The sequence below is a fragment of the Somniosus microcephalus genome, chromosome 26 (genome assembly GCF_052327205.1).
Source record: "Somniosus microcephalus isolate GS21.2 chromosome 26, FLI_Smic_1.0, whole genome shotgun sequence".
Classification (NCBI taxonomy): Eukaryota; Metazoa; Chordata; class Chondrichthyes; order Squaliformes; family Somniosidae; genus Somniosus; species Somniosus microcephalus.
In genome coordinates, this window is record NC_141012.1 from 48,436,991 (window position 1) to 48,462,782 (window position 25,792).

Below are 25,792 nucleotides of genomic sequence, written 5' to 3' on the forward strand. Positions count from 1 at the left end.
CCAATGTAGGTCAGCGAGCACAGGGGTGATAGGTGAACAGGACTTGGTGCGAGTTAGGACACGGGCAGCCGAGTTTTGGATCACCTCAAGTTTACACAGGGTAGAATGTGGGAGGCCAGCCAGGAGTGCATTGGAATAGTCAAGTCTAGAGGTAACAAAGGCATGGATTAGGATTTCAGCAGCAGATGAGCTGAGGCAAGGGGCGGAGACGGGCGATGTTACAGAGGTGGAAATAGGCAGTCTTAGTAACGCTGTGGATATGTGGTCAGTAGCTCATTTCAGGGTCAAATATCACACCAAGGTTGCGAACAGTGTGGTTCAGCCTCAGACAGATGTTAGAGAGAGGGATGGAGTCGGTGGCTAGGGAACGGAGTTTGTGGCGGGGACTGAAAACAATGGCTTCGGTCTTCCCAATATTTAATTGGAGAAAATTTCTGCTCATCCAGAACTGGATGTCGGACAAACAATTTGACAATTTAGAGACCGTGGAGGGGTCGAGAGAAGTGGTAGTGAGGTAGAACTGGGTGTCATCAGCGTACATGTGGAAACTGACGCTGTGTTTTCGGATGATGTCATCGAGGGACAACATGTAGATGAGAAATAAGAGGGGGCCAAGAATAGATCCTTGGGGAACACGAGAGGTAACGATGCGGGAGCAGGAAGAGAAGCCTTTGTAGGTGATTCTCTGGCTACGATTAGATAGATAAGAATCAAACCAGGCGAGTGCAGTCCCACCCAGCTGGAGACGGTGGAGAAGCGTTGGAGAAGGATGGAGTGGTCAAACGTGGCAAACCCTAACCCTAAATGCAGACACATCAAGAAGGACGAAGAGGGATTGCTTACCTTTGCCACAGTCATAAAGGATGAGATTTGTGACTTTGATGAGCGCCGTTTCGGTACTGTGGCGGGGCGGAAACCTGATTGGAGTGATTCAAACATGGAATTGCGGTAAAGGCGGGCATGGATTTGGGAGGCGACAACACGTTCAAGGACTTTGGAGAGGAAAAGGAGGTTGGAGATGGGGCGGTAGCTTGCAAGGACGGAGGGGTCAAGGGTTTTTTTTTGGAGAGTGGTGATGACGGCAGATTTGAGGGAGAGGGGGACAGTACCTGAGGGAGGAGTACCTAAAATACTATATCACACTGAGAAAAACTGCAGCAAACTAAAATACTGTACACACTGTGATAAACTGCACCACACTTAATTACTGCACCACATTGTGATAAACTGGACACTGAAATATTGCATCACATTATAATAAAATGCATCACACTATCATACAGTACAACACTGTAATAAACTGCACCACGCTAAAATAATGCATCATGCTGTGATGAACTGCACCACACTAAAATACTGTACAATACTGTGATAAACTACACGTTAAAATACTGTAGGACACCAGTAAACTGCACCACACTAAAATACTGTACCACACTGTGTTAAACTGCACCGTAGTTAAACAGCTGTATCCACAACATCAACAACAATAATACAAAAGCAAAATACTGTTGTTGCTGGAAATCTGAAACAAAAACAGAAAATGCTGGAGATACTCAGCAGGTCAGGCAGCATCCGTGGAGAGAGAAACAGAGTTAATGTTTCAGGTCGATGACCAGTTCTGATGAAGGGTCATCGACCTGAAACGTTAACTCTGTTTCTCTGCCTAACCTGCTGAGTATTTCCAGCATTCTCTGGTTTTGTATCAACAACAACAACTTGCATTTATACAGCACCTTTAACATAGTAAAACATCCCAAGACGCTTCACAGGAGCGTAATCAAACAAAATTTGGCACTGAAAGCTGGATCAAAGAGGTAGGTTTTAAGGAGCATCTCAATGAGGAGAGAGAGGTAGAGATGCAGAGATTTAGGGAGGGAATTCCAGAGCTTGGGACCTAGGCAGCTGAAGGCACTGCAGCCAATGGCGGAGCGATGAAAATCAGGAATGCACGAGAAGCCAGAATTGGAGGAGTGCAGAGGACTCGGGGGGTTATAGGGCTGGAGGAGATTACAGAGATAGGAAGGGGCGAGACCATGGAGGGATTTGAAAACAAGGATGAGAATTTTAAAATCGAGGTGTTGCTGGGCCGGGAGCCAATGTAGGTGAGCGAGCACAGGGGCGATGGGTGAAGGGTATTTGGTGCGAGCTGGGATTCAGGCAGCAGGGTTTGGGATGAGCTCAAGTTTACGGAGGGTGCAAGGTGTGATGCCGACCTGGAGAGCATTGGAATAGTTGAGTCTAAAGTTAACAGATGCATGGATGAGTGTTTCAGCAGCAAATGAGCTGAGGCAGTGGTGGAGGTGGGCGAATTACAGAGGTGGAAATAGGCGAGAAAATACACTGTGATAAACTACACCACACTAAAGTACTGTGTCTAATTATACTAAAACTAATCGTACGAGTAAACTACCACACTAAAATACTGTACCCCACTGGCTAGGCCTCAGCTGGAGTATTGTGCCCAATACTGGGCACCACACTTTAGGAAGGATGTGAAGGCCTTGGAGAGGGTGCAGAGGAGATTTACTAGAACGGTACCCGGTATGAGACTCTTATATTATGTGGAGAGACTGGAAAAGCTGGGATTGTTCTGCTTAGAGCAGCGAACAATAAGGGAAGATTTACTGGAGGTGTTCAAAATTATGAAGGTTTTTGATAGAGTAGATAGAGGGCAATTGTTTTCACTGGCAGGAGGGCAGAGGACACAGATTTAAGATAATTGGCAAAAGAACCAGAGGGGAGATGAGGAGAATTTTTTACACAGCGAGTTGTTGTGATCTGGAATGCGCTGCCTGAAAGGCTGGTGGAAACAGATTCAATAGTAACTTACAAAAACAAATTGTATATATACTTGAAAAGGAAACATCTGCAGGGCTATAGGAAAATCCAGTGGGACAATTTGGATACTCGTTCAAAGATCCAGCACAGACACTATTATGGGCCGAATGGCCTTCTCCTGTGCTATAGAATTCTATGTAATATATTATACTTCACCACACTGCAATATCTTGCACCACACTGTAATACACTGCACTGTAACACACTACAATATACTCGCCTGTGCCACATTACAAAGCTGCACCACATTATAATACACTACGTTGCGCAGTTCTGAATAAGCAGCATAAAGGAACTGGACAGATCCTAAGTAAGCACAATCGCTGGAGCACATGTCCTTTCAGTTTTCAAAACATGTCGCCCTGTTACTAAACATCTGTAAAACCATTTTCTGTAAATGTCTTCTACATAAGATCGTAAAGAAGAACTGAAAAGTACTGAGAATCACTGCCCCTTTGTTTGTTTGCCAAGTGATGGAATTTTCTGGTTTCTGCTTTGACATAAATACTGTAGCAGATAGGTCAACCTGTGCTTTTAAGAAAAGGAGCACATTTCCAGTGGGCGCTGTCTCTAGCGAAATTGTAAATAAGTATTTTTATACGTGCACTTATAAGTTCAGCACAAATATTGAACACAGGTTACGCTCCTGCAGCATTCTATATATTTTGTGCAGAGTATTCTTCCTTTAACAATTCATCGTCTTACCTGGATTGGCTAGCCGGCTGCTGGTGGGTCCTAGAATTTGGTATGGATCTGAAATACAGAAGCACTCTCCTCAGTATTCACCAGAATGGAAAACTAAATAAAAATGGATTTAAATTAAAAGAAAGTTCAAATCAAATGCTGGAATTCTAGAACAAGCAATCATCTGAATAGAAAGCTGTAACAACTATGTCAAAATTGCCCTGCTTCAGACCCACCCTCTCACTCGCTCTTGGCCTCTGCTCCTTGACGTGCACACATTGCCTCAGCAGATGTACTAGTATATGTTAATTACATCAGAGAGACACTGGTACTGTCCAGGGTGTTTCCCCATCCAGTTTTGAACGAGATGCTTTCGGAGGTGTTTGTTGGGTAATTTTGCGAAAACACCGGACACACAAATGCTTGGTTTTCCATTGCAATATATCTTTTAAAGCCTGCATGAAACAAGTCTGATTGCATGTGCACAAAACCGTCTTCTGAGTTTTAGATGGGCAAAAGGTTGTCTCTTTACCCCTCCTGCCCAGCCAGGGCTGGTGCTCTGAAGGTGGGAAGGATGGAGCTGACTGGAATGCTTGACCCATCCCATCAGAAAGCTGGGTTAGGTTGCGACCAGTCTATTTTAATTTTTAAAAATCACCTGGCTGAGTAAGAGGACATTATTCTCTTCATTAAAATTAAAAACATACATTACATCTTTTGATCAATGTGTTGTATTGATCATATCGAATTAAAAAATAAGTAAAGCTGTGAAATATGTTCACTTAAAAGAACAAGCATATATATATGAGCTCACTGCCTAAATGTGGTACTGCGTAATTGACCCGGAATTTCCTCGGAACTACTCCCACTCTGCCACAGTGACTTTGCAAGATGTCGGGTGGAAACCATTTCTGTGCATGAATAGGGAGGCTGCAATAGGGGTACATAGAAACATAGAAGATAGGAGCAGGAGTAGGCCATTCGGCCCGTCAAGCCTGCTCCGCCATTCAACGAGATCATGGCTGATCATCCAAACCCTAGCACCCGGTCCCTACACCGACAGCCATCCCACCCAAGCCCTATCCCCGTAACCCCACGTATTTAATCCCCCCTGACACTAAGGGCCAATTTTTTATCATGGCCAATCAACCTAACCCGCACATCTTTGGACTGTGGGAGGAAACCGGAACACCCGGAGAAAACCCACGCAAACACGGGGAGAATGTGCAAACTCCACACAGACAGTCACCCGAGGCCGGATTTGAACCCGGGTCCCTAGTGCTGTGAAGCAACAGTGCTAACCACTATGCCACCGTGCTGTAAATCAGCCAGGGTTCCTAGTCCTGGCTACTATCCAGTCTTCTCTTGGAAAGAGCACTGGTGAGAATCAGGATCAGGCTCAGCTGTTATGCCTGCCTATCAACACCACTGTTTGAGCCACTTGGGCAGGGTACCAGAGGGAAGTTGGTGCCTTTGGGACTCCACCCGGCGAAAGTCAGGACCTTTAGGAGATGTGGGAGGAAAGTGGAAGAAAAGGAGACTAAATGAATATTCTACATTCACCTGCATCTCGTCTCTATATGTTTCCATCGCTATCTCTCTAGGACTATCTGTAAATCCAACGCGCTCTCTTTTACTCCTCACTATTACCTGGTTGGGGTCGTGGCTGTTCTGTGCTCTTATTCACACTCTGCGTTGCTCCAGGAGAAGCTGAAAAAATAGATTCATAAACTTTTCATCACTGTAAAGACAGGCTTGGTTTTGTGATAACTGGATCACTGATGATCCAACACATCTCTGGAAACATTGCACCAACCCACAGAAGTATTTCTTTGCACAGAGGGTGATCAACATTGGTAATAGGCTGCCAGGAAGGCCAGGAGACTAGATTCATATGAAAAACAGCTTGATACTATAATAGGAAGGTGGTAGGGTTGGCTTTCTGGAAGGGTGGATGTGCTGAAGGACCTTTATCATCCAACCAACCTTTGAATAACATTTGTTACAACCGTGTCTTCAGTGTTCACAACAGAAACTGACCATTTTACTGAAATTGGTCACCCATGTGCTTCTCAACCACTAAAATTTGGAATGGGACAGCAGTATTGATGGCTCAGGAATAAATGCACTAAACAGTGTGTCCCAGAGATATATAGATCTAGAAGGTCTTGCGTTTGATCCCTGGTCTGCGTCGAGTCAGCTGATAGCAGCAGGGATGCTATAATTGGCCTTCAAGCCACTGCTGTAAGTGTGCAGCTGAACACACCAGGTGTGGACTGGATTATGCTTGGTTATGATGCCCCCCAAGGCCAAATGGCCAACTGATGCTAAACTCTTGAAGACTGGCAAGTTGGGCAAAATGCTCGAGAGCTGCTGGTGTCTGTGAAAATGCACCTGCAAGAATAGCCTTTGGGAGAGAAGGGCAGAAAATGGAGCACAAAATAACGTAAAAGACATTACAGTGTCAGCTATCTTAATTATCATTTATTGCAAGAAAAACACAAAAACAGTTAAGAATCAAAGAAAACATAAAAAGGAAGCGAGCACATTAGCTCGGATTGGGAGGATTGCAAGTTCACCGATTTTCATTTCTTGATTTTTTTTAAATAATCCCGACACGAAACTAAGATTAAAATGTCTGTCAAATGGACTTGTTCCTAAATATGCAGTAATTACAGCTAGAGTTAGAGGATGTTTCCACTATTACGGTTTGGGTCCGAGTTGAATGTAATGACCCAGAAATGACACCACCATCCATCCTCTCAAGTTTCTTGCTTTATTCCTCATAAACGGCGATACGCCGCCCCCACACACCAGGGGCGACCTTCCTGGGTCTGCGCCACTCGAACACCTGGACACAGTGAATATCCAGAATTCTGTGGGTTGCTTTACAGGTGTGCTTTCTGACCCGCCCAAATTTCCAATATTCACGGTGCCCAGGGAATCCACTGCGCTTGAGTAAAAGCCAGAAAACATCCCTGTTTCCTCCTCCCTGCATCCTCTCTGTGTTGAAATCAAAACTCGCTGTGCCATCTCCAACTCTAATACATTCTTTCTCAAGATCTTAGAAAACATAGAAGATAGGAGCAGGAGTAGGCCAATCGGCCCCTCGAGCCTGCTCCGCCATTCAATGCGATCATGGCTGATCATCCAAATTCAGTACCCGGTCCCTGCTTTCTCCCCATACCCCTTGATCCCTTTAGCCTTAAGAAATATATCCAACTCCTTCTTGAATATATTTAATGAATTGGCCTCTACTGCCTTCTGTGGTAGAGAATTCCACAGGTTCACCACTCTCTGGGTGAAGAAATTCCTCCTTATTTCTGTCCTAAATTGAAACTCCTGATCTTCCTCATGTCTTCCTTCAATCTATGAAACCCAAGATTGGCGTCACCTAATCAATACTCATTGAGGCTAATTTTCCAAATTGTGTTGGAGAGCCTCTCTCGTCGGTCACACATACCGGGACACTGCGACTTCAACTCCATGATGTCCCAATTGGTGCAATTACTGATCTGGGTTCCCTACCGCTAGTGTGCATTCAGAAAATCAGCTCTTCAACTTTGTTCAACCTTGCTATTGTCCTGTTCTATTGGCAATGGTTCTTCATCTTGATTTTTCAATTTTTTTTAATATTTAAAGGTACTTACTTTTTGTCACATTGTTCATATTATTGCCCCATCCGGATCTCCTACCAGTATCATACGATGGATCTAAAAAAAACAAAAGACTGAGCTGAGTGAACCAGCAATTTATTAATCCTATACCAGCTCGGTTCTTAGCTTACCCAACTTTCCAACAGAACTGAAGGGGCCGGTGCTTGACATGCATTTCCAGCCTTGCCAATATTGAGCAGCCCATGTACTCTGGAGCTGGACAAACACCAAACGGGATTAACAGGCTAGCTTCAGGACCCAGTGGGTCATCAAATTTATATGTGAATTCTGATATTGCAAATCACTAAAACAGATTATCTGGCCATTTATCTCATTCATGATCGTGAGAGCTTGCTGTGCACAAATTGGCTGGTATGTTTTATACATTATAACAGAGACCACACTTCAGAAGTATGTCATTGGCTGTGAAATTCACTGGAGAGTTTTGAAATGCATTACCTAAATGCAAGTTCTTTTTTAAATTCTGCAATATACAAGGGTTGAATACCCAGAGCACAGCAATAGCAGGATTCCCCTCCCCAAACACACTGCTAGTTTGTTCCTGGCATCAGTACAACAGGCTGCTGTGACACAAACTCTTAAACATATGAATAGAATCTTTTGGTCAATAAGTCTGTGTATAGGTATATAAGCACAGTGGCATAGTGGTAAGCACTGTTGCCTCACAGCGCCAGGGACCCGGGTTCGAATCCGGCCTCGGGTGACTGTCTGTGTGGAGTTTGTACATTCTCCCTGTGTTTGCGTGGGTTTCCTCCGGGTGCTCCGGTTTCCTCCCACAGTCCAAAGATGTGTGGGTTAGGTTGATTGGCTATGATAAAAAAAATTGACCCTTAGTGTTAGGGGGATTAAATACGTGGGGTTACGGGGATAGGGTGGGATATGTGTCGGTGCAGGCTCGATGGGCCGAAATGGCCTCTATCTGCACTGTGTCGTTTCTGTGATTCTGTGATAACAATGGCTGGTATGAGTCTGAGCAGTTAGTCTGGTGTGACAATGGCTGGTATGAGTGTGAGTGGCAGTCAATATGGTGTGACACAATGGTATTTTACTGCTCAACAATCTAAACTCATTGGCTCAGGTTGGCAGTTAGTGGTGTATCTACAATGTAGGGATCCTTGAATGGTGCAAAAGATGGATTATGCACTATGTAACTGGCAGCAGTACATATGCCGCACCATATTTTGTTGGGACTTTTTCATCTCTCCACCGTTACCCTTGCTGAACACAATGAGAAGTTAATTATCATAGCTCCACCCCATTATCATCAACGGCAATTGCCATTTTCCTGAATTAATACCATTTTTCATGCTGTTGCCACTTAAATTTGCCGAATCTGGCTGGAAAAATAATGGCATATAAACAACGCATGCTGTTAATAATGTGCAAATCAGCCAGCAAGATCAGGGGATTAAAAGATACGCCGAGTTGTGAATCTCCAGAACTTGCTGGTTGATTGACACCAGTACGCCTTTTGTTGCACAAACGGCATCTCGCCCTTAGCTTCCCCATTATTTTTAAGAAGTTACTGGAATTACACATTAATTTCCCATTAAACTCGCCACAAAAAGGTAAGACTGGTAAGTCTATCCTTTTAATGATGTGATAATTATTAATGCAGTGCCAATCAACTTCTGTGGCCCATTTATCTGTTTATCTGTTCAATCTCATTCCTGCATGTATTAAATTGTTGTTAGAGAATTTTTAAATTTAAAATTTAATTTTTGTTTCTTACTTTGAATTTCTGTCTCCTTTTTCCCTCTTAATCGAATCTTTCTTGCCCTCTCTTTATTTTTCTTTCTGTGCCTGGTTTGACTCTAATTCACCTTATTTCCTTTCCCATCATTACTCGGCTTCTTTCTCAATCATTAAATCTCATTGGTTAAGGAGATAGACTGTTGGTCCCACCATTCAGTAAGTTCCCAGATGACCTGTTGCTCCTGCTAGGTCAGTTCCAGTGATTTCCAGTTGGCCTGAACGTTTGTACAAAGAGTTGATTGATTTCAAAGCATCCATTCAATATTTAACTGTGATATTTGCAGCAAGATATTGTCAGTGGGTGATCTGTCAGAGTCACCCTGATTCTGTCATGGGAGAAGGAGCTCAGATGGGAATCGACGAGTATTGATTTCAGTTCCGATACGACTGCTGGAACTGCGCTGCACTCGGGGCAGAGAACGGTCTTTAGCAAGAAGCTCAGAGTGCATAAGTTAGAAAATGTATCATTTTGTCCATTTTGTTATCAATTCCAATCTGCCCCAATAAGCAGGAAACTTTGTGGAAAATATACAGCCAAGAATGTTCCCATGTTTGGTCCAGTACTAAAAGTTGAGAAAAACATTGGCCCTTGGTTGCTCGTTGTGGTTAATTCTAATTAGAAATGCTGGAAAATATGGACAAAGTTATCAATGGAGAGGTTAGGGTACTAGACAGTGGCCAGGATTTTGCAGTCAGCGCCAAAGTGAAGGTGCTCACCACTGACCTCGAAGAAAGCTGCCACAAAGATCTAGCGATCTCTGAGGCATCGATTTCATCTTTCCCAACGTTAGTTTGATTCTGGCGCCAAGTCTAGGGGATCTCTGGTGTCCAGTAACAGTGATGTCATCAAGCAGGCTAAGCAGCCAATCACATTGAAAAATACACACAGACAGCAAACCAGGAAGTAAAATGAACCGATTATCCTTCACTTTTTATAAATTTTACAGAGAACGAAATAAAAATTGGGACATACACATGAGATTAAGGTAGAAGCTGAAATATAAACAAATTTTAAAAAATGATATTAAAAACCTATAGAATTTTGACATTCCACAAATATAAAATTATTTTTTCAGGGCCAGAGAGGTTGTTCAGTGGTAGTTATGACTTGGTACGCCATTAATAACCCAATTACACCTCATTTAACAAGGCTTACCTTTTCGGGATTTTTTAAACAGTGATATTACAACATAAAAGGGGAAGTTCATGTCAGTTCAAGTGATTTCTAAAGATTGACAATTGCAGGAAATTCAACAGTGCACCCTATGGAGGAGTAGGGAATCACTGACTGCAACTTCTGGATTTCAGCATTTAATTGCGCATGTGTGGACACAGAAGTTGCTATCAGTTTCACAGAGTGAGATTCAAGGTGTACATCACCGATCGCGCCATCGGAGAAAAATCTGGTTTCTTTAATAAAGTGCACAGCCCTTCCCTGGGCCATCCACTGGCAGCTGCTGTTTAGCTGTTATTGCTGTCCCTGTGCTTTGTGTAATGACAAACGCTTGAGCTTGGCCGCCCTTCAACTCCCAGTTTTCCAAATGACATTGGCCAATAATATCGGATCATGCCAAAGAATTCCCATCTGCCGATTGAAAAGTAACATAAAAATGGCTGAAAACCTAAGAGTAGAACAAGGGGGAGATGAGGTTTGTTTACGCAGCGAGTTGTTGTGATCTGGAATGCGCTGCCTGAAAGGGCGGTGGAAGCAGATTCAATAGTAACTTTCAAAAGGGAATTGAATAAATACTTGAAAAGGAAAAATTTGCAGGGCTATAGGGTAAGAGCGGGGGAGTGGGACTAATTAGGGAGCTCTTTCAAAGAGCCGGCACAGGCACGATGGGCCGAATGGCCTCCTGCTGTGCTGTATGATCCTATGATTCTAGAAATCTGGCACCAGGCCATCAGCCACTAACTTAACATTGCAAATTACTGCACCTCCACTATTTGAATCAACTGCGTACACTGAGCCTGTTGTTAGGCCAGTATTTTAAATATCTACACATGGTTATTTGCGAATGTTTAAGTTTTTTTTCCCTCCCCAAAAAATGGTTTAAGGTCATCTGTATAAATGAAAGCATGGAATGTGCCGCAGCGCTCCAAAGCAAACTGTGGCCTTTCAAAAAAAATTATTTAAATGTGGAAAACTTAAACGGAGCTGGGAGGGGGCGATGTTCAAACTTGATGGCTGAGTGTTTGTGTGTGAGTGTTTTGTACACTGGCCAAGAGGAGACGAGGTCATGGGTTTAAATAATTAGTTAGTAGCCAGACTGCAAGAAGTAATACACAAACAGGGGCTGAGGAAATGGCCCCGGATTTAATCATCTCACTGTGAACATGTGCAGAGTGCAGTGTTACATTATCGGGCGCGCACCCAAAAAAATCAACCAGTTGGGGATTCGTTCACAGAAACTTTCCTTTTCGTATTTTCCCCAAAGTTGAGGTGTGTTTTGTTTTACCTTTATCCAGCGCTCTTCGTTGTAACGAAGAAAGAATATTGAAGTGTTTGCAGATTAATCAACTTATTCAAGCTCTCCCAAATAAAATACACAATAAATACATTTTATTATAAGCGGACAATGTTCAATATAAATTATATAAATCTGCTCGGTGAGATTCGACCATTGAAAACGAATATTTCAAATATTTCATTCAAGCAAATGTCTTCCTCTATAATCGAGTAGATCTTGGATGGAAAGGGGAAAAGGCAATAAATCATTTTCTTTAATATCTTGTTTTATTAGGCACCAAAATCAAGTTTGAAAATGATCGGAGTCGTCTTATAATATTTAACAGAATAATCTTTCATTCGGGCTGTAATCACTTAGGAAAGTGCCCCGGGGAAGTCATCAGCCCCCCACCCCCCAAACTGACCTGATTCCCGGGCTGCCGCGGTTGTCTGGGGTCCCCGAAGAGTTGCGTTTCCTGAGCTGCAGACTCGCACACAACCCTCCCTTTGTTTCACTCCCTCTCGCAGTATTTTTACACGGCGCAGGTTTGCAGCCGAGTGTTCAAACCAGACAAAACACAAAGTGGGACCGAGTGGGACTGGGTTGCGGCCACTGTGCTTTGTCTCAGTGTCTGGCCAGCAGACACCTCCATCCAGCCCGGCATCACAGCCTCACCCCGTCCGTGCAACATACAATGAAGCCTCAATGTAGGAGGGGAAAAAATCACAACTTGGGTTTCGGAGTTATTTTGGAGGATGTGGGGGTGGATTATGATTAAAATGAAACTCACTCCCTTTAAGTCCTGGGACACTGTAGATCCAGTTAGCTATCGATGTGGAAGTTCCTGGGCAGTGTCGTGGTTATGTTACTGGGCTAGTAATCCAGGGGCCTGGACTAGTAATCCAGAGAACAAAAATTCAAATCACAGCAGTTTGAGAATTTGAATTTGGTTTTAAAAAATCTGCATATAAAAAACAGTGACGTTTGAAGCTATTGGATTGTCCTAAAAAACACGAATTCACTGGTGTCCTTTAAGGACATGCCGTCCTTACCCAGCCTGGCCTATATGTGTGACTCCGGTCCTACATTACAACAGTGACTACACTTCACAAAAGTACATCATTGGCTGTAAAGCGCTTTTTGGACGTCCGGAGGTCGTGAAAGGCGCTATCGAAATGCAAGTCTTCCTTTTCCAACCTGGTTGATTCTGAACTGCCCTGTGAAGTGGCCTAACAAGCCATTCAGTTTAAGAAGAAGGCCCACTGCCATCTTCCTAGGGCAATTAGGGATGGGCAATAAATGCCAGCCTTGCCAGCAATGCCCACATCCTGAGAATGAATTTAAATAAAATCAAAGACACACATCAAGGACCCAGACTGCAAGCCAATGGGACCCAATAATGTCACTGAGCTACAGAGATCCCTTCCCCTCAGCCGCTCTTGTTGGGGAGTGAAAATCCAGAATTATTTTCAATAATTTGATAATATTTGTGTTTATACTGTGCCTTTGGCTGCAGTTATACCACACTATCAATATGAGACTGATAGGTCTGGTGCCAAATGCAGTTTGAAGCACCCTGTTATACTGCACTCTGCCTGGCAGGTTACAGTTCTGTAAATGTATGTTAGCACGCAGATATTCCTCCAGTGACTTCTTTTAAACATAATGAGAATGCAGAAGGGAGTGCCCACTATCTCGCCACATTAAAAAGACTGCAGTAAGTGCCCTGGCAAACCAGCAGACCACCCAAACACTTTTTAAACTTGGCTATGCACCCAATTGGAGTTATACTCCACACAGTGCCAAATCAAAATGGTGTGAGATTCCCCTCCTCGGAAGCCATCTCACACATTATTGGCTCCAGTGTATTCTGAAGACTCCAGAATACCAGAGTTATGCTGCCATTTTTGCCTCAATCTGTACTCAGAACTACTTGGCACCAATACAAAACTAGCGGTAGTGTTCCACATCGAGCTGATTTGGTGCCTGTTATATCAGTGTTGGTGGAGCATGGGTGCAGAGAGATTCACGAAGAGGAGGCCAGGAATGAAAGGCTTTAGTTATAAAGAGAGACAAGAGAAAGAGGGGCTCTTTACATGAGAACAACAGAGATTGAGATGGGATTTGGTGCAGGTTTTCAAAATTCTGAGAGGTTTTGATAAAGTAAAACTTTTGGTAACAATTTGGCATAAATTTGATCATCATCAAAGGAATAAAGGAAGAGATTAGGAGGATTTTTTTTAATACTGAGGATTATTAGGAAATGGGATTCCCAACCAGAAACAGTTGGTAAAACAAAATTCATAAGAACTTTTAAAAGGGAAGTGGAAAAATACTTGAGAAAGAAAAGTTCATGGGGAAAGGGCAGGAGAATCAGATCAAGGCGACAGCTTTTGGGGCGAGACACCCAAAGAGTGAATCACAGAATCACAGAAACCCCACAGTGCAGATAGAGGCCATTTCGGCCCATCGAGCCTGCACCGACACATATCCCACCCGATCCCCGTAACCCCTACACCAACACATATCCCACCCTATCCCCGTAACCCCACGTATTTAATCCCCCTAACACTAAGGGTCAATTTATCATAGCCAATCAACCTAACCCGCACATCTTTGGACTGTGGGAGGAAACCGGAGCACCCGGAGAAAACCCACGCAAACACGGGGAGAATGTGCAAACTCCACACAGACAGTCGCCCGAGGCCGGATTCGAACCCGGGTCCCTGGCGCTGTGAGGCAACAGTGCTAACCACTATGCCACCGTGCCGGAGTTAGCTGTGGCTTAGTGGCAACCCTCTCACCATTCTAATGTATTTTTTTTACATTATCCAAGCCCAGCACTACAGCAACAAGCAGCATAGAGTCAGAAGGTCGTGGGTTCAAGTTCCACTCTAGAGGCTACAGCACAAAATCTAGGCTGACACTCCCAGTGCAGTGCTGAGGGAGTGCTGCATTGTCGGAGGTGCCGTCTTTCAGTTGAAACGTTAAACCGAGGCCTGGTCTACTCTCTCAGGTGGACATAAAAGATCCCATGGCACTATTTCGAAGGAGAGCAGGGGAGTTATCCCCGGTGTCCTGGCAAATATTTATCCCTCAATCAACATCACTAAAACAGATTATCTGGTCATTATCACATTGCTGTTTGTGGGAGCTTGCTGTGCGCAAATTGGCTGCCATGTTTCCTACATTACAACAGTGACTACACTTCAAAACGTACTTCATTTACTGTAAAGTTGTTTGGGTCGTCCTGAGGTCGTGAAAGGTGCAATATAAGTATGTAGTTTTCTGTACGATTCTATGACAATAATCAGGTGGAACAGGTAGACTCCAGTCCCCTTCCCCATGTGAACCCATCAGAAGAGAATGTTCGGTACTGAAAGCTGCACACTGTCTTGGCAATTAGCTTTGAACTTGTTGTTGATTTCGTGTGGACATTGACAACGCAGGGTAAAAAATAACAACAGAGAATGCTGGAAATACATCTCCCCCTCCCCACACACACACACACACACCCGGGTCAGTGAGAGTCCCCCAAAATAAGCGGGTGGGTTCAGTATGTGAAGGAGACTCCTCCTATTCAGAGTATGTGGGAGCGAGTGCTCGGGGACACTCGGCATTCTCAATAAAAGTTTCCCATGGGCAAGGGGGTGTCACAGTCTCAATCCCAATCCTAGGGAGGCAGAAAGAAAATCCACGGGATTCAACAAATTGGAATGCACGGCTCGCAGGGACACCCTATTGAAACTGATGCCCTGGGGATTATCTTAAAGGGAGAATCTTCCCGGCTCAGAGTTTGACCGCGGCTGCCCGCGGGTAACGCCAGTCGATAACCATTGTGTACCTGGAAGGGAGAGGGAGGTCCTGGGTGCTTGAGGCTGAACCTGCCCGTGTGTGTGTGGGGGCGGTGGCTCTCGTTAAACAACGCATCTCCCGGGCTCTGGCTACTGGGACTGATGGGATTGGCGAGGGAAACCCCGGGAGATCCGGATCGAACAGCGATTGGGTCCAAAAAGGCCACAAGGGTCCTGCTGGTATTTAAAGCATCTGTTTGTCCCGTGTTAGGAGCCGCGAGTCTGCATCACTGCTGCCTGACCCCATTCTACCCGGGACATAGTACATCTCAGCACGGAATCAGATCAGATTTGTGGAGTTTTTGGAGGGGTGGGGGGTGTCACTGTAAATATTTTAGCCCAGGTTCCTTTCACCGTGTGTCCAGTCCCGGGACAGCGTGGTTCAATTAGGTCGAGCCTAACCCGGGATAAATGTCCGGGTTCACTCGTACTGTGAGAGGGACTTCACTCCGGGCTCGGCCAGGCTGAGATTTCACTTTTTTTCGGAATTTATATTCAAGAAAAGCAAACTCCAGAATGGAAAGGACATCAGTTACAGCCTGGTTCAGCCCGGGAGAGACAGTGAGGAGAAACATTTTCAACCAATCTTCTAAAAACCTAACAAACCAACATGTATTGCCAAACCTTACCACTTGATCAAACCGATTTAAAATAGCCTGAACACAACTGCAAAGGGGTGTGTGGAGGGGGTGTTTCTGTGGGTTTGATCATGAATAGCCGCGAGTGGGGCGCCCGGCGCTTACCCCAGGGCTGGTGCATGTTTGAAACTGATTGTTACACTGTCCTTGCCTGGCTGGGACTCGCTGCTGCCTCGGAGCAGAAGCAATAAGCACACACTCCTATTAATTAAGGAGACAATGAGATATTTTTTTTCTTTCTATCAATAGTGAGTGAAGCAGATTGCTTTTCCTTTGTACGGGACACCACCTGTCTCGCTGTGAGTACAACCAACCCCCCGAGCTCTCTCTCTCCGCCTGATGGGATATTTGTTCAGCCTCCACTTCGACAAATAACACAGCGCGGGTTTGCAGAAAACCTATTAAAGCATCAAACGGTGGGCTGTGATTAGCTTTTGTCTGGGTAATGCACCTTTTATTTTAGAAATTCAGGTAGAGGCGACGGGCTGCTGAATAGAAGCGAGTGGAGTGTGTATTCTGTCGCTCACACAATACACGCACCTGCAAACGGCACTAATAGCGCCCAATGGCCCCGTTAGAAGGAGGCTGGGGAGATTTCTGCGGCAGTCCAAACACTGATCCATTCAGTAACGCTTGGGGATTGTCAGTATATAGAATCCTACTCCCCTGGTGAAACTGATAGCTTCTACTGTCCGACCTTGAAATCCATTTTCACATATTATTTGCATATCCGACACACATTCCAGTTTATAACCCACAATAATGAATAATTTCCTTTCTCACTTTTCTCTCCTGAAGGTGTTGAATCTTGCTGGCTAGTGACTGCTCGGTGCTGGAACCCCAGGCCCCGCCATACCTTGGCCATATATGCGGGACTAGGCAGGAAGCGTTAGGCGGAGGGCAGTGGAAAGCTCCTGATGCTGTTGTCCCCTGGCATTGACCTACACACTTCCATAGAATCATCGAATGATACAGCACAGACGGAGGCCAGTCGGCCCATCGTGTCTGTGCCGGCTCTTTGAAAGAGCAATCAAATTAGACTCACTCCCCTACCCTTTCCCCATAGCCCTGTAAATCGTTCCGCTTCAACTATTTATCCAATTCCCTTTTCAAAGTTATTACTGAATCTGCTGCCACCACCAATTCAGGCAATGCATTCCCGATCACAACAACTCGCTGCGTAAAATCATTTCTCTTCATGTCGCCTCTGGTTCTTTTGCCGATTGCCTTAAAGATGTGTCCTCTGGTTACCGACCCTCCTGCCACTGGAAACAATTTCTCCTTATTCACGCTGTCAAAACCCTTCATGATTTTGAAGACCTCTATTAAATGTTTCCTTGTTAGGAGAGCTAACAAGGCAAGGGAATACACAATAAATGGTAGGATACTGAGAAGTGTAGAGCAACAGAGAGACCTTGGAGTGCATGTCCACAGATCCCTGAAGGTAGCTTCAGGGATAAGATGGTTAAGAAGGCATACAGGATATTTTCCTTTATTAGCTGAGGCATAAAATATAAGTGCAGGGGGTTTATGTTAGAACTGTATAAAACACTAGTTAGGCCGCAGCTAGAGTACTGCGTAGAGTTCTGGTCACCACATTACAGGAAAGACATGATTGCACTAGAGAGGATGCAGACAAGATTTACGAGGACTGTAGAATTGTAGCTATGAGGAAAGATTGGAGAGGCTGGTGTTATCTTCTTTGGAACAGAGGAGGCTGAGGGGAGATCTAACTGAGGTGTATAAAATGATGAGGGGCCTAGATAGAGTGGATAGGAAGGATCTATTTCCCTTAGCAGAGAGGTCAATAACCAGGGGGCATCGATTTAAAGTAATTGATAAAAGGATTAGAGGGGAGTTGAGGAGAACTTCATTCACCCAGAGGGTAGTGGGGGTCTGGAACTCACTGCCTGAAAGGGTGTAAAGGTGGTAAAGGCAGAAACCCTCATCACATTTAAAATGTACTTGGATATGCACTGGACGTGCTATAACCTGTAAGGCTATGGACCAAGAGCTGGAAAGTGGGATTAAGCTGGATAGCTCTTTGTTGGCTGACATTACTACAACAACAACAACTTGTATTTATATAGCGCCATTAACATAGTAAAATGTCTCAAGGCGCTTCACAGGAGTGTTATAAGACAAAAAAAATTGACACCAAGCCACATAAGGAGAAGTTAGGGCAGGTGACCAAAAGCTTGGTCAAAGAGGTAGGTTTTAAGGAGCGTCTTAAAGGAAGAAAGAGAGGTAGAGAGGCGGAGAGGTTTAGGCAGGGAATTCCAGAGCTTGGGGCCGAGGCAACAGAAGGCATGGCCACCAATGGTGGAGCGATTATAATCAGGGATGCTCAAGAGGGCAGAATTAGAGGAGCGCAGATATCTCAGGGAGTTGTGGGGCTGGAAGAGGTTACAGAGATAGGGAGGGGCGAGGCCATGGAGGGATTTGAAAACAAGGATGAGAATTTTGAAACCAAGGCATTGCTTAACTGGGAGCCAATGTACGTCAGCGAGCACAGGGGTGATGGGTGAATGGGACTTGGTGAGGGTTAGGACATCGGCAGCCAAGTTGTGGATGGCCTCAAGTTTACGTAGGGTGGAATGTGGGAGGCCAGCTAGGAGTGCTTTGGAATAGTCAAGTCTAGAGGTAACAAAGGCATGGATGAGGGTTTCAGCAGTGGGTGAGCTGAGGCAAGGGCGGAGATGGACGTTGTTAGGGAGGTGGAAATAGGCGGTCTTTGTTCTGCTGCAGATATGTGGTCGGAAGCTCATTTCAGGGTCAAATATAACACCAAGGTTGCGAACAGTGTGGTTCAGCCTCAGACAGATGTTAGGGAGAGGGATGGAGTCAGTGTCTAGGGAGCAGCTAGGGCACAGATGCAATGGGCTGAATGGCCTCCTTCTGTGCCATAAATTTCTATGATTCTATGATTCTCTGCTCTAAGGAGTACAACGCCAGCTTCTCTAGTCTTTCCAAGTAACTGAAATCCCACATCCCTGGTACCTTTCTAGTAAATTTCTTCTGCACACTCTGCAAGGCCTTGATATCTTCTTAAAGCACGATGCTCAGAATTGGACACAATACTCCAGCTCAAGCCTAACCTGTGTTTTATAAAGGTTGAGTGTAACTTCTTGCTTTTGTACCCTATGCCTCTGCTTATAAAGCCAAGAATCCCCTTTTGCTTTTCTAACAGCCTTCTCAACATGTCCTGGTAACTTCAAAAAATGTGTGTACATACACCCCCAGATCTCTCTGTTCCTCCATCCCTTTTAAATTGTTGTATAAATAAGGTTGTACTGCAATAAGTGAGACTGTGCTGTAATAAGTGGGACTGTGCTGTAATAAGTGGGACTATGCTGTAATAAGTGGGACTCTGCTGTAATAAGTGGGACTGTGCTGTAATAAGTGGGACTCTGCTGTAATAAGTGGGACTGTGCTGTAATAAGTGAGACTGTGCTCTAATAAGTGGGACTGTGCTGTAATAAGTGGGACTGTGCTGAAATAAGTGGGACTCTGCTGTAATAAGTGGGACTGTGCTGTAATAAGTGAGACTGTGCTCTAATAAGTGGGACTCTGCTGTAATAAGTGGGACTCTGCTGTAATAAATGGGACACTGCTGTAATAAGTGGGACTGTGCTGTAATAAGTGAGACTGTGCTGTAATAAGTGGGACTGTGCAGTAATAAGTGGGACTTTGCTGTAATAAGTGGGACTCTGCTGTAATAAGTGGGACTGTGCTGTAATAAGTGGGACTCTGCTGTAATAAGTGAGACTGTGCTGTAATAAGTGGGACTGTGCTGTAATAAGTGGGACTGTGCTGTAATAAGTGGGACTCTGCTGTAATAAGTGGGACTGTGCTGCAATAAGTGAGACTGTGCTGTAATAAGTGGGACTGCTGTAATAAGTGGGACTGTGCTGTAATAAGTGGGACTGTGCTGTAATAAGTGAGACTGTGCTGTAATAAGTGGGACTGCTGTAATAAGTGGGACTGTGCTGTAATAAGTGGGACTGTGCTGTAATAAGTGGGACTGTGCTGTAATAAGTGGGACTGTGCTGTAATAAGTGGGACTGTGCTGTAATAAGTGGGACTGTGCTGTAATAAGTGGGACTGTGCTGTAATAAGTGGGACTGTGCTGTAATAAGTGGGACTGTGCTGTAATAAGTGGGACTGTGCTGTAATAAGTGAGACTGTGCCATAATAAGTGGGACTGTGCTGTAATAAGTGGGACTTTGCTGTAATAAGTCGGACTGCTGTAATAAGTGAGACTGTGCTGTAATAAGTGGGACTGTGCTGTAATAAGTGGGACTGTGCTGCAATAAGTGAGACTGTGCTGTAATAAGTGGGACTGTGCTGTAATAAGTGGGACTTTGCTGTAATAAGTCGGACTGCTGTAATAAGTGAGACTGTGCTGTAATAAGTGGGACTGTGCTGTAATAAGTGGGACTGTGCTGTAATAAGTGGGACTGTGCTGTAATAAGTGGGACTGTGCTGTAATAAGTGGGACTGTGCTGTAATAAGTGGGACTGTGCTGTAAAACATGCGACTCTGCTGTAATAAGTGGCACTGTGCTGTAATAAGTAAGACTGTGCTGTAATAAGTGAGACTGTGCTGTAATAAGTGGGACTGTGCTGTAATAAGTGGGACTCTGCTGTAATAAGTGGGACTGTGCTGTAATAAGTGAGACTGTGCTGTAATAAGTGGGACTGTGCTGTAATAAGTGGGACTGTGCTGTAATAAGTGGGACTGCGCTGTAATAAGTGGGACTGTGCTGTAATAAGTAAGACTGTGCTGTAATAAGTGAGACTGTGCTGTAATAAGTGGGACTGTGCTGTAATAAGTGGGACTGTGCTGTAATAAGTGGGACTCTGCTGTAATAAGTGGGACTGTGCTGTAATAAGTGAGACTGTGCTCTAATAGGTGGGACTGTGCTGTAATAAGTGGGACTGCGCTGTAATAAGTGGGACTGTGCTGTAATAAGTGAGACTGTGCTGTTTTAAGTGGGACTGTGCAGTAACAAGTTAGACTGTGCTGTAATAAGTGGGACTGTGCTGCAATAAGTGGGACTGTGCTGTAATAAGTGGGACTGTGCTGTAATAAGTGAGACGGTGCTGTAATAAGTGAGACGGTGCTGTAATAAGTGAGACTGTGCTCTAATAAGTGGGACTGTGCTGTAATAAGTGGGACTGTGCTGTAATAAGCGAGACTGTGCTCTAATAAGTGGGACTGTGCTGTAATAAGTGAGACTGTGCTCTAATAAGTGGGACTGTGCTGTAATAAGTGGGACTGTGCTGTAATAAGTGAGACTGTGCTGTAATAAGTGGGACTGTGCAGTAATAAGTGAGACTGTGCTGTAATAAGTGAGACTGCGCTGTAATAAGTGGGACTGTGCTGTAATAAGTGGGACTGCTGTAATAAGTGGGACTGTGCTGTAATAAGTGGGACTGTGCTGTAATAAGTGAGACTGCGCTGTAATAAGTGGGACTGTGCTGTAATAAGTGGGACTGCTGTAATAAGTGGGACTGTGCTGTAATAAGTGGGACTGTGCTGTAATAAGTGGGACTGTGCTGTAATAAGTGGGACTGTGCTGTAATAAGTGGGACTGTGCTGTAATAAGTGGGACTGTGCTGTAATAAGTGGGACTGTGCTGTAATAAGTGGGACTGTGCTGTAATAAGTGAGACTGTGCCGTAATAAGTGGGACTGTGCTGTAATAAGTGGGACTTTGCTGTAATAAGTCGGACTGCTGTAATAAGTGAGACTGTGCTGTAATAAGTGGGACTTTGCTGTAATAAGTCGGACTGCTGTAATAAGTGAGACTGTGCTGTAATAAGTGGGACTGTGCTGTAATAAGTGGGACTGTGCTGTAATAATTGGGACTGTGCTGTAATAAGTGGGACTGTGCTGTAATAAGTGGGACTGTGCTGTAATATGTGGGACTGTGCTGTAAAACATGCGACTCTGCTGTAATAAGTGGCACTGTGCTGTAATAAGTAAGACTGTGCTGTAATAAGTGAGACTGTGCTGTAATAAGTGGGACTGTGCTGTAATAAGTGGGACTCTGCTGTAATAAGTGGGACTGTGCTGTAATAAGTGAGACTGTGCTGTAATAAGTGGGACTGTGCTGTAATAAGTGGGACTGTGCTGTAATAAGTGGGACTGCGCTGTAATAAGTGGGACTGTGCTGTAATAAGTAAGACTGTGCTGTAATAAGTGAGACTGTGCTGTAATAAGTGGGACTGTGCTGTAATCAGTGGGACTGTGCTGTAATAAGTGGGACTCTGCTGTAATAAGTGGGACTGTGCTGTAATAAGTGAGACTGTGCTCTAATAGGTGGGACTGTGCTGTAATAAGTGGGACTGTGCTGTAATAAGTGGGACTGTGCTGTAATAAGTGGGACTGTGCTGTAATAAGTGAGACTGTGCTGTAATAAGTGGGACTGTGCTGTAATAAGTGAGACTGTGCTGTTTTAAGTGGGACTGTGCAGTAACAAGTTAGACTGTGCTGTAATAAGTGGGACTGTGCTGCAATAAGTGAGACTGTGCTGTAATAAGTGGGACTGTGCTGTAATAAGTGAGACGGTGCTGTTTTAAGTGGGACTGTGCAGTAACAAGTTAGACTGTGCTGTAATAAGTGGGACTGTGCTGCAATAAGTGAGACTGTGCTGTAATAAGTGGGACTGTGCTGTAATAAGTGAGACGGTGCTGTAATAAGTGAGATGGTGCTGTAATAAGTGAGACTGTGCTCTAATAAGTGGGACTGTGCTGTAATAAGTGGGACTGTGCTGTAATAAGCGAGACTGTGCTCTAATAAGTGGGACTGTGCTGTAATAAGTGAGACTGTGCTCTAATAAGTGGGACTGTGCTGTAATAAGTGGGACTGTGCTGTAATAAGTGAGACTGTGCTGTAATAAGTGGGACTGTGCAGTAATAAGTGAGACTGTGCTGTAATAAGTGAGACTGCGCTGTAATAAGTGGGACTGTGCTGTAATAAGTGGGACTGTGCTGTAATAAGTGAGACGGTGCTGTAATAAGTGAGACGGTGCTGTAATAAGTGGGACTGTGCTGTAATAAGTGGGACTGTGCTGTAATAAGTGAGACGGTGCTGTAATAAGTGAGACGGTGCTGTAATAAGTGGGACTGTGCTGTAATAAGTGGGACTGTGCTGTAATAAGTGAGACGGTGCTGTAATAAGTGGGACTGTGCTGTAATAAGTGAGACTGTGCTGTAATAAGTGGGACTGTGCTGTAATAAGTGAGACTGTGCTGTAATAAGTGGGACTGTGCTGTAATAAGTGGGACTGTGCTGTAATAAGTGAGACGGTGCTGTAATAAGTGGGACTGTGCTGTAATAAGTGGGACTGTGCTGTAATAAGTGAGACTGTGCTGCAATAAGTGGGACTGTGCTGTAATAAGTGGGACTGTGCTGTAATAAGTGGGACTGTGCTGTAATAAGTGAGACGCTGCTGTAATAAGTGGGACTGTGCTGTAATAAGTGAGACTGTGCTGTAATAAGTGGGACTGTGCTGTAATAAGTGAGACTGTGCTGTAATAAGTGGGACTGTGCTGTAATAAGTGAGACTGTGCTGTAATAAGTGGGACTGTGCTGTAATAAGTGAGACTGTGCTGTAATAAGTGGGACTGTGCTGTAATAAGTGAGACTGTGCTGTAATAAGTGGGACTGTGCTGTAATAAGTGAGACTGTGCTGTAATAAGTGGGACTGTGCTGTAATAAGTGGGACTGTGCTGCAATAAGTGGGACTGTGCTGCAATAAGTGGGATTGTGCAGTAATAAGTCGGACTGTGCTGTAATAAGTGAGACTGTGCTGTAATAAGTGAGACTGTGCTGTAATAAGTGGGACTCTGCTGTATTGCGTGGGACTGTGCTGTAATAAGTGGGACTTTGCTGTAATAAGTGAGACTGTGCTGTAATAAGTGGGACTTTGCTGTAATAAGTCGGACTGTGCTGTAATAAGTGGGACTGTGCTGTAATAAGTCGGACTGTGCTGTAATAAGTGGGACTGTGCTGTAATAAGTGGGACTGTGCTGTAATAAGTGGGACTCTGCTGTAATAAGTGGGACAGTGCTGTAATAAGTGGGACTGTGCTGTAATAAGTGAGACTGTGCTGTAATAAGTGGGACATTGCTGTAATAAGTCGGACTGTGCTGTAATAAGTGGGACAGTGCTGTAATAAGTGGGACTGTGCTGTAATAAGTGGGACTTTGCTGTAATAAGTCGGACTGTGTTGTAATAAGTGAGACTGTGCTGTAATAAGTGGGACTCTGCTGTATTGCGTGGGACTGTGCTGTAATAAGTGGGACTGTGCTGTAATAAGTGGGACACTGCTGTAATAAGTGGGACTGTGCTGTAATAAGTGAGACTGTGCAGTAATAAGTGGGACTGTGCTGTAATAAGCGAGACTGTGCTCTAATAAGTGGGACTGTGCTGTAATAAGTGAGACTGTGCTCTAATAAGTGGGACTGTGCTGTAATAAGTGGGACTGTGCTGTAATAAGTGGGACTGTGCTGTAATAATTGGGACTGTGCTGTAATAAGTGGGACTGTGCTGTAATAAGTGGGACTGTGCTGTAATAAGTGGGACTGTGCTGTAATAAGTGAGACGGTGCTGTAATAAGTGGGACTGTGCTGTAATAAGTGAGACTGTGCTGTAATAAGTGGGACTGTGCTGTAATAAGTGAGACTGTGCTGTAATAAGTGGGACTGTGCTGTAATAAGTGGGACTGTGCTGTAATAAGTGAGATGGTGCTGTAATAAGTAGGACTGTGCTGTAATAAGTGGGACTGGGCTGTAATAAGTGAGACTGTGCTGCAATAAGTGGGACTGTGCTGTAATAAGTGGGACTGTGCTGTAATAAGTGGGACTGTGCTGTAATAAGTGAGACGCTGCTGTAATAAGTGGGACTGTGCTGTAATAAGTGAGACTGTGCTGTAATAAGTGGGACTGTGCTGTAATAAGTGAGACTGTGCTGTAATAAGTGGGACTGTGCTGTAATAAGTGAGACTGTGCTGTAATAAGTGGGACTGTGCTGTAATAAGTGAGACTGTGCTGTAATAAGTGGGACTGTGCTGTAATAAGTGGGACTGTGCTGTAATAAGTGGGATTGTGCTGTAATAAGTGGGACTGTGCTGTAATAAGTGGGACTGTGCTGTAATAAGTGAGACTGTGCTGTAATAAGTGGGACTGTGCTGTAATAAGTGAGACTGTGCTGTAATAAGTGGGACTGTGCTGTAATAAGTGGGACTGTGCTGCAATAAGTGGGACTGTGCTGCAATAAGTGGGATTGTGCAGTAATAAGTCGGACTGTGCTGTAATAAGTGAGACTGTGCTGTAATAAGTGAGACTGTGCTGTAATAAGTGGGACTCTGCTGTATTGCGTGGGACTGTGCTGTAATAAGTGGGACTTTGCTGTAATAAGTGAGACTGTGCTGTAATAAGTGGGACTTTGCTGTAATAAGTCGGACTGTGCTGTAATAAGTGGGACTGTGCTGTAATAAGTCGGACTGTGCTGTAATAAGTGGGACTGTGCTGTAATAAGTGGGACTGTGCTGTAATAAGTGGGACTCTGCTGTAATAAGTGGGACAGTGCTGTAATAAGTGGGACTGTGCTGTAATAAGTGAGACTGTGCTGTAATAAGTGGGACATTGCTGTAATAAGTCGGACTGTGCTGTAATAAGTGGGACAGTGCTGTAATAAGTGGGACTGTGCTGTAATAAGTGGGACTTTGCTGTAATAAGTCGGACTGTGCTGTAATAAGTGAGACTGTGCTGTAATAAGTGGGACTCTGCTGTATTGCGTGGGACTGTGCTGTAATAAGTGGGACTGTGCTGTAATAAGTGGGACACTGCTGTAATAAGTGGGACTGTGCTGTAATAAGTGAGAC

The 25,792-nt window shown here is 44.4% G+C and overlaps 1 protein-coding gene across 4 annotated transcripts in view; it reads right to left on the reverse strand.

Moving 5' to 3' along the window:
* fli1 (Fli-1 proto-oncogene, ETS transcription factor) overlaps positions 1 to 25,792 on the reverse strand; it is a 91,469-nt gene that overhangs the window by 21,598 nt on the left and 44,079 nt on the right. For all 4 annotated transcript variants that reach the window (XM_085968173.1, XM_085968174.1, XM_085968172.1 and 1 more), the window contains 3 exons: positions 7,176 to 7,238; positions 5,176 to 5,235; positions 3,547 to 3,594 (listed from right to left, as the gene is read on the reverse strand). In XM_085968173.1, coding sequence (XP_085824299.1) covers positions 3,547 to 3,594; positions 5,176 to 5,235; positions 7,176 to 7,238 — 171 coding nt within the window. The remainder of the gene's footprint in view (positions 1 to 3,546; positions 3,595 to 5,175; positions 5,236 to 7,175; positions 7,239 to 25,792) is intronic.